General features: G+C 36.6%; 1 protein-coding gene across 2 annotated transcripts; it reads right to left on the minus strand.

The window, feature by feature from the left end:
- Positions 1-2,865: 2,865 nt before the first annotated feature.
- On the minus strand, positions 2,866-8,510 carry LOC149543056 (putative receptor-like protein kinase At2g42960). Of its 2 annotated transcripts, none has more exons than XM_089797982.1 (8): positions 8,375-8,510; positions 6,374-7,050; positions 6,111-6,215; positions 5,793-5,915; positions 5,372-5,542; positions 4,386-4,515; positions 4,038-4,247; positions 2,866-3,888 (listed from the first exon to the last, which is right to left on the minus strand). In XM_089797982.1, exons 2-8 carry the CDS (start codon positions 7,042-7,044, stop codon positions 3,712-3,714), a joined length of 1,587 nt encoding a protein of 528 aa, XP_089654108.1. In that variant the 5' UTR covers positions 7,045-7,050; positions 8,375-8,510; the 3' UTR covers positions 2,866-3,711. The 2 variants fall into 2 exon arrangements, with proteins under 2 accessions (XP_089654108.1, XP_089654107.1); XM_089797981.1 differs by having other exon boundaries at positions 7,900-8,506.
- Positions 8,511-9,240: the final 730 nt, after the last annotated feature.

The following is a 9,240-nucleotide window of genomic DNA, read 5'->3' on the forward strand; positions in this document are numbered from 1 at the left end:
GCTCACTGGGTTGAAGTGCCGAGACTTCCCGGGAGGTCACCCATCCCAGTACTACTCCAGCCTGAGCGCGCTTAACTACGGAGTTTCCTCCATGGTTAAACCCAAAGCTTGCAACCCCATTTGCAAAATCTTCACGAAGTGTTGTGCCTTATGAACCATTCATTAGAAAGCCCTTTAAGCTCATCAATTGATAAGTAGGAGATAATTTCCAAGCGAATGAATGGTTTATAAGGCACAATTCTTGGTGAAGGATTTGCAAATGGGGTTGCAAGCTTTGGGTTTAACCATGGAGGAAACTCTGTAGTTAAGCGTGCTCAGGGTGGAGTAGTACTAGGATGGGTGACCTCCAGGAAGTCCCAGTGCTTCACCCCTGTGAGCATCACCTAGATCCAATGAGTGCTAAGTATTCCATTTATTCTCATGAGAGATGGATTTAGATTGAATCACTACTCACGAAACATGGGTCAATGAGTTTGACTCAAAAATCACACAGTTAAATCCTAATAGCAGTATCACAATTTGACTTGTTCTGGAAATTTTCTCCTACTTATCAATTGATGAGCTTAAGGGGCTTTCTAATGAATGGTTCATAAAGCACAACACTTGGTGAAGGTTTTGCAAATGGGGTTGCACTCTTTGGGTTTAACCATGAAAGAAACTTCATAGTTAAGTGCGCTCACGCTGGAGTAGTACTAGGATGGGTGACCTCCCGAGAAGTCCCAATGCTTCACCCTTGTGAGCATCACCCAAATCCAATGAGTGCTAAGTGTTCCATTTATTCTCATGAGAGATGGATTCAGGTTGAATCAATACTCATGAAACATGGGTCAATGAGTTTGACTCAAAAATCACACAGTTAAATCCTAATAGCAATACCACAATTATATCGATGTCAAATCCAACCTCTATGAATTCATCGAGGATTAGATGGAATAGATATCGAACACACTATCAGAGTTTAACAAAGCCATCATCAATCTGCCGTCCTCTTTATCGAATATAGATAATTAGAATAGAATAATACTTGCAATAAAGTTACATTAAAAATATTAGTTCAGAAACAGATTTAAGATATTGAACAGATTTTTACAGAAGTTACAAAGATGGAAAAAATAAAAAATAAAACTTGGGCTTCTTGTGCGAGTCTTTTTCAGATATTCTTCTATTTTACTAATCTATATTTGATTAGGTCATGAATATGGAAGTAGAAAATGCCTATCACCCACTTGCTGGCCTAATTAGAATATAGTTAGAAGAATAACTGAATAAGACAGGAGACAAGGTGTCAAAAGTCTTCATACAATTTTCTGGTATTTACTTTCCGATAACATTCTTTCAAAAAGACATCGGGTTAGATATTCTGCATGAAGAAAATCTAGAAATCATTTTAGTTACTCATTCATTAGGAAGAATTCCGATACTTTGGAAGAGTTGACACTTGGAAGAGTTGGTGTTATTGACGATTACAAAATCAAAACTACAAAACAAACTACATCGTCGGCATACTTTTGGTTTAACTGATGTAACAAATCAGAACCAGGCTATCATTGATCCCTTAAATTAATGCTGCGTGCCAACCATTTCACTTCACTTGGGCACACAGGAAACAAAGAAAAATAATTAACTAATTCAACATTCTTCGACCTGTCTAATCTAATATTAAATGTTTGTAAACCAGAACCATGATATTCAAAATCAGTAAACCACTACCCCCTGGAAAACAATTTAATACAACCCACTAAAACGTATTCGCTTCCACCACTTTACACTAATTCAAAAACTCAACTGCCTTTAACATTGCAGCTTCGGAGTATTAATTAGATATTAGGTCTCAGTGGTTATATTTAATTCCATTAAGAGAATGGGGCGAGATGTTTTTAACTAATGATTCTAGCTCTATTTCTCTATAGTTAGAAACAAAATCTAATTAGTTCCAGGCTTCTAACTAATGATATTGACTTCGGTACTAACTTCAGTACTCCTCTATAATTGGAGGTAAGAAAAGTTATATTTTAGTGATGGCATAAAATTGATTAAATAAGCATTTTCTTCAATTGCATTCTGATGATGGATCACAGAGTGTGATTCTAAACGTTGATGTTAAGAACCTCATACACAATCTAAACCAGAAGCTATTAGTTCAGAATTCTAATGAATTGTTGAAAATTGGTAACGTGAAATCAAATGCTAACCACAAAAACAGAGGTCTTAAAAAGTATTTGATTTTATACAGAAGACTCCTTAAAAGTTGAAACAATAGAACATCTCTGAAATCATACTCTCTTATCAAACAATATTAAGAACCAAGCAAACTTCCCAAATATAGAAGGTGCCATTGAACTCTGACAATTGGAACGTTTACATACAGTAACCACACCAAAAATTCAAAACAGAACCCAAATTTGTTTGGAGTTGCTTTTATCTTACTAAAACCTATTAAATAAAACCTTTAAAAGGAGAAAAATAAAGGGGTTTGAAAATTATTTCAAAAATTCAATAAAATTTAAACATTTTAAACAAAATTATTAAGTTGGTTGACCTTAAAAAGATGAAACAATAATATAATTCTGAAGTTCATCTTTCAAGCTTCTAATATGTTGGCTGTGGTGTAATCATTGGAATTCAATATAATGAACAAAACGGGAAAGTCAGGATTGTGTTTGGGATGACAAATTTAATCCTGGAATACCTAGACAGACACCGTATCATCACGATTCACAATATGCCAAATCAATACTTCCATGATAAAAATGAAGGGAAAACATACACTTTGAAGTAGAGCTTCTCTGAAATACAAAAGAAGACAGAAGCTTTATGCTAGTGGCTCCACCCTCTAGGTCATGTTACAGCTGAACATCATTTAAATATGCCAAATCAATCAAATCAATACTTCTATAATAAAAATAGAATGAAAACATACACTATCAAGTAGAGCTTCTCTGAAATACAAAAGAAGACAAAAGCTTTGTGCTAGAGGCTCCACCCTCTAGGTCATGTTACAGCTGAACATCATGTAATTTCAGAATTGAGCACAGACCACATAATAATAAGTGTTCCGGGAACCTATATCGCCGAACTGCAGTTCATAGACATTCAGGTTTCTTCAATCAATAAATGAGTAAAACCCTCTAAGAAAGACAGTGACAGATATCATATGCTTTACAGATCCTTAAATCAGCAAGCCAGAAATACAAGCTTGAAATAATTATGTACAACAGTGTTGAGACATGTCAAAACTTCTTAAAAGTTTTTCTCAAGATGCATAATGAGCATTACTTGAACACTTTATTAAGAGAGTGACTAGTCAATATAAATTTTGCACCAAGCAGGATCAACCTGAGTGTAAGGATCATACATAACTGTCACAATAACCATCCTCCTTAAGATGAAAAGAACCTTTTAGTTTGGCTGTCCTGTCTTTCAAGCAACGTTGTACACAGCTAGAGGTTTTATACCTCGCCAAATAGAATAAACTGACTACATCAAATCTCCTGTATTCTGTTGTACAAAACATTCAACAATGTCCTCAGAAATATGAGAACCAAAATATCAACTCCCCTTATGCAAAATCCCTACGGTGCAGCAAACTTTGGAGCAGTTCCCATGTGATGTACAATAGGATCCAAAGAATATATACTATCAATCATTTTGTGAAAAATTCCATAAAAAGAATAAATTCCATAAACCAATGACAGAATATGTAAAATCAGACTATTTCCTTCCCCTTTTTCTCTGCTCACTAGCATTTGCCTGTTTCACCCCATTTCTTGCATCAGTATGTGAATCCACGTCTGTAGAAGCTGAAGCTTCATCTGTATTTTGCCAGATAGGCTTCTCTTCATCCTCAACTTCTGATTTTCTAGCATGACGAGCTCTGTTTCTTCGATCCTGTAGAACATTGGTCCATATTTATAATTTTCCCTAATCAGTAACCATCATTCACATGGCTAAAGGCTCTGAATGTTACTTATATTCATATGAAAAATCCAAAGCAAAAACTAATTTTCTTTTAGTGGATAATTAGTAAGCACACCCACCTCATGATAAGGAAACTCTTCAACTTCAAGCATCCGCACAACATGTCCCATCTTAGGTCTTTTTTCAGAATCTGGATCAAGGCATCTTAGAGCAACCAAGAGCGCTCTCTTCAGATTACGTGTAGCTGGTTTTGTATCCATATTGGGGTCTACAACCTCTTCTGAGCGTCTGTTACCAACCATCATCTTTAGCCATTCTACAAGGTTAACCTGCACCGTACCCAGTAAAACTTATTAATAAAAACCTATGTCCATTCATCTCTATGGTCATACACAGCCCAAAACAACTTCGAAAATATTAAACAAACTATACAATCCAAGTGCTAAAAGAACTTCAGTTGAACCCACCTCATCTGCCGGCCGACCATAGTCAACTGGATCTCTACCTGTGATGGTCTCTAAGAGGAGAACTCCAAAGCTATAAACATCACTCTTTTCGTTCAACAATCCTGTATTTGCATACTCTGGTGCAACATATCTAAAATTGGCAGCAAAATCAGCTGAAAATAAGTTTGATATTGTAATAGCTTTAATCCAAACATAGAGACAACAAAAGAAGAAATGCAAGTAACACTAGGTTTTCCAGAAGTCCAAACACCAGGGGAAAAAAGCTAGTTTTGAAATGTTCACTTTTGGGCTTCAAAAAGTCAATACATGATTACGACTTAAGAGAAAACAAACTCCATGCTAATCATGTAAAATAGAGGCAAGGAGCATAAAAAGCAAGCCTGGAAAAGAACATCTGAAATAATATGCTAATCCAAGAATGCAATATTCGTGCGTATTCAGCCAATAATCAAGTTTTCCTTGATATTTATTATCCATTGTATAAATACACGAATAAACAAAAGAGCAGTCAGATGAAATTTTCCGAATCTCTTTCAACAGCTATTGAAGCATTAGAAACATACAACATCTCTTGAAGAATTAGAAACATACCAGCAGAGAGTGAAAGGTTCGTTGAGTAGTTGGTGACAGTAGAAAAATTTAAAAACAATGATATTTAATATAGATTAATTCTATGAAGTATGTTGCAAGCATTTCAAATAACACATAAATGGATTACTATAGAGGTCAAATTTCTTATCTAGACAATTGCACAATCTCATATGATCCTATAGAAATGAGCAGACTGAATATAACCAATACACATAATTTTTTATGAAAAGATGTTGATTTCCCTTTCTTAAATATTGTTTCAGTAGGTTGAATCGAAGTAGCTTGGGATGAAAATTCACGTACTATAGTAGTTGTAAAATTGAAGTCACAGAGTAAGTAATTAAATACTTGACGATAGTTCAGGCCAAGGCCAAATTAAGAGAGAGAGGTTATACCCGAAAGTGCCCATTACTCTAGTTGTGATGTGGCTCTTTTCTGATCCAAGAAGCTTTGCTAATCCAAAATCTGAGACCTTGGCATTAAAATCACTATCCATTAAGATGTTGCTGGCTTTGATGTCTCTGTGAACAACCTTTGGCTCAATAGCCTCATGCAGATATGCAAGCCTGCAAGCACAGATATAATGAATTTGGTAATTCCTCAAAATCAAGAAGAAAATAAATGTCTCATAATATGATGGATACTTTAAATTTTAAGTGCTATGACATTTATGAACAAAGCATTTATTTTGCGAAATTTTGTTAAGCACTGCTACTCAACTCATTCAACAAAATATTAATATGATTTTACAACAGTTTATTAAGCACACGACAACAATAAGTTGCTATCTGAGCAAGTCAGAAAAATGCTACTCACGCCTTTGCAGTTCCAAGAATGACCTTCATACGGGCCACCCATGTCAAAAAACCTTGTTGCCTCATTGCTCCATGAAGCCATTGGTCTAAATTACCATTGTTTACATACTCATATACCAGCATCCTGATCAAAATGTTGTTGTAAACATTAGCATTTATAAAACTTATATATTCAGAACACAATACAAAGAAAAACTGACTACAGAAATGGTATTGATGTTGAGTTCCCATTGTAAAGGAACATGATCAAAATGCCATCAACGAGAGATTCATCTTCCTAAAGAAAAGGTACTTTATTTCCTATATTTGAAACCTTCACCTGTGGGTTCCTTCTATGCAGTACCCAAGGAGACGCACTAGATTTTTGTGTCGCACATGACCAATAGCCTCAACTTCTGTCCTAAACTCCTTTTCTGCTTGTCCTCTAAACCAAATCAAAGATATTGTAAACTGAGAAAACCCCTTCAATCTATTTAGCACTGGAGGCTGCTTCAAAACCGAAGATAAAGATAGAAAGATATATAAACCAAAAAGATGATGATTAACTAACAATAGAGAATCCAATTAAAGAGAGAAACTCACAAATTATTCAGGATGTTCTTCACTGCAACCATAGTTCCATTTGCAAGCTGGCCCTTATAAACAATTCCATATCCACCCTCACCCAGCACATTTTCCCTTGCGAAGCAATTTGTAGCAACTTCAAGGTCCCTAAGTGTAAACCAATGACCCCATCCAAGATGTGAAACTTCAGGCAAACCACTCAATGGTGAAGCTGGATTGATTGCATGGGAAGATGAAGCCCTATAAAGTGTGAATGTGCCCGAGTTTCCCTCATCTCCTGAAAGTGAATTTCCTCCAATCTCCTGTTGAAAGATAGAGCTGCTCTGGCTGTGACTATCCATATCAGTAGATCTCCTTATACCAACGCGGACTAAAACCTTTTCTGATTCTCTGTCACTGGACTTGTCAATGGTAAGAAGAACAGCATCACTCGGAGACAAATTTACTGCCCCTACCCTCTCAACCTTGACTTCCTTAATCTCCTTTGAGACCTTTGGAATCTGGGTCGTTGGTAAGTTTTCTAGAACACTGCTTGATCTTCTTCGAGAAGCAAGCCATACTGATAATAGAATTAGTATTATGACAATAAATGCACCAACAGCTATGCCAATCACAACCCATAATTTCAGCCCAAACAGGAAAGTCTTCTTGGATAGCTCAGCATTTAGAAAGCCACCACCAGATGACATTGTCTCCTGCCAATAAGTCAACAAAACTATCAGTACAAATCTTTGACACAACCTTGAAACAACTAAAACTAACATAACTTTTCTCGAACACATTGAGAATTATAAGCACAATAAAAGTTAATTAATCAACGTGATTGAAAAACTGCAACAAACAAGCAGAGAGAAATTGGCAAGTGAAAATACAAAACAAGTTGCTGGATAACGTAACAAAATGCCAATTAATTTGCAATGCATATACGAAAATGCCTCACTCAGAAATTTCTGAGAAGACCCTACTAAAATCTTCTAATTCTAATTTATAGCTGTGCAGCACCTCTCCTTGTTCAAAAGGGGGTAAAACACTACTGGCTGAGACTAAGGATGGACTTCAACGAAAAAAATTAACTTACAATTTCATGGCAACAAGAATGCAACCAGGTAGAAAAACTTGTGTAAAGGCAAACTATTGGTAATATGCAAGATAAACTAAAAAAAAGATCTTTGGGTCAAGTACACATTGTATAATGAGAATGACAACAAACGCGTGGTCCTTGTTTCGTGTTAGTTTCCCAACTGCAAAGCATATCCGACAGCAACCATAGGGATCCTGACTCCTGTGTAAATTGATTAAACGTAAAACCCCACATGCATAGGGCATAGTTTCTAAATCCCGGTCAACTGTGATTTGTTGGGTATCAGGGCACCCTTCAAGTAGATTACTTTACACATAGATCAGAGCAACAAACTAGGTCTTAAGGGCATAATGTGTTAGCTAATCTTTCCTCAGAGAAGGAATGTCAATGGTAATGAAAAGTCTTAAAAATTTGTATCAAAACAGAGAATACAGAACATCAGTTCTTATTTACGAATGCATACCACTTTCAATGAGTTTCACCAGCAGAAAATCTCAACTACTGTCCTGCAAAAATGACTAGACGTCTAATCTGCTTCCTCTGTGTATCATGCATGTCACTCCGAGAGAATGCCAATTTCAAAGCGCTGTTGATCCAAATGTGAAGGTAGATTCCACTACGCACAACCCAAAGGGCAAGAAAGTCGGAGGGAGAGTTCAAAGATAGCCATCTTTGATAAAAGGGGGAAAACAAAAACAGAGATCACAGAAAATACAGAGTGGGCCAGCGGTTGGGGCGGCTGGAGGGCGGCTCAGAGGAAGTCGTCTACCATAAGCAACATCATTCCAAGCAACAAGGCCCACTGGTAGACGAGACACAAACATATCTCTCATAAAACACTTAGTTTACAAGAATAGATTACAAGATTCCACCAGAAAAATAGCTAATGCCTAAATTTGGAAACAGAAAAAGAGAAATGGGTATGCCAGTCGTCTTACACATGAATGATCCCGATTCCCCTTTTATCTCAAATGGGTATTGTTCAGTTTGGGAATGCCCCCTCCTCTCTCTCTCAGACGGGTGTAAGAGAGAAGCAGAGAGAAATGCAAATGAAGAAAACGAAGTCGAGACGGTTTGCTTGACGTCTGGTGATGATAATGACAAAGGAGGGAGTAAGGGGCCACCACCACAAGGGCCTAGGGCCAAATCTATTTTCACTCCAACCAACGGTGGAAATCTCTTAGTTACCTGTTACAACAACAATACAATGCGTCTGGTAAAGTGGTCCCTTGCATTTGCTGAGAACAACATATATTTACCCGACAGCAGGGGAGGAGATGAATGAGAAAAAAGAGTGGTAGATATCGATTGGGACTTGTAAAAACTTTTTTTTTTAATTTTCATGTGGTGGGGAGGAGGGAGTGAAAGAAGACACCTTTCCCCTTTCCGTCGGTCGACACGAGTAACACGAGACAATGTGAAACGCCTTTGACAGGGTCGCCACACGGGAAGGTTGACTGCCTCAACCCCTACCTCCTCTCTCTCTTTTCCCTGGTAACTCTCCAAAATTGAATGGTACAGTTTCAGATTTAAGTATAATTTTCTATCACCTCAATAATTTGAAAATCAGTTTGACTTTTGTTTTTAAATGCCTTCCTTGATTGTAAAGGAATGTATTCATTCCAAATGTAAAACCTAGGCTGGTTAACTCACTATCAATAAATCAAGTACAACTAGAAGTGTGTTGTAAATGGATTTTTTATTTTTTATGAGGGGGATTTAGATATTAGGTTGGCTATTCTTTATATAAAATGGGCAATGATCTAAAATATAAATCAATGTTTTTCTTTTTCTTTTTTCTTTT

The sequence above is a fragment of the Cupressus sempervirens genome, chromosome 8 (genome assembly GCF_028749045.1).
Source record: "Cupressus sempervirens isolate cs-2001-9-10 chromosome 8, ASM2874904v1, whole genome shotgun sequence".
In the NCBI taxonomy this organism is placed as follows: Eukaryota; Viridiplantae; Streptophyta; class Pinopsida; order Cupressales; family Cupressaceae; genus Cupressus; species Cupressus sempervirens.

Bases quoted from the DNA above. Each gene is read 5' to 3' on its own strand.
- LOC149543056 (XM_089797982.1), bottom strand. From the start codon at position 7,044: ATGTCATCTGGTGGTGGCTTTCTAAATGCTGAGCTATCCAAGAAGACT. The intron at 5,543-5,792 runs GTGAGTAGCATT...CTGTGCTTGCAG, and splicing joins ATTCTTGGAACTGCAAAGGC to GCTTGCATATCTGCATGAGG. The intron at 3,889-4,037 runs GTGGGTGTGCTT...AATGTTCTACAG, and splicing joins AAGAGTTTCCTTATCATGAG to GATCGAAGAAACAGAGCTCG.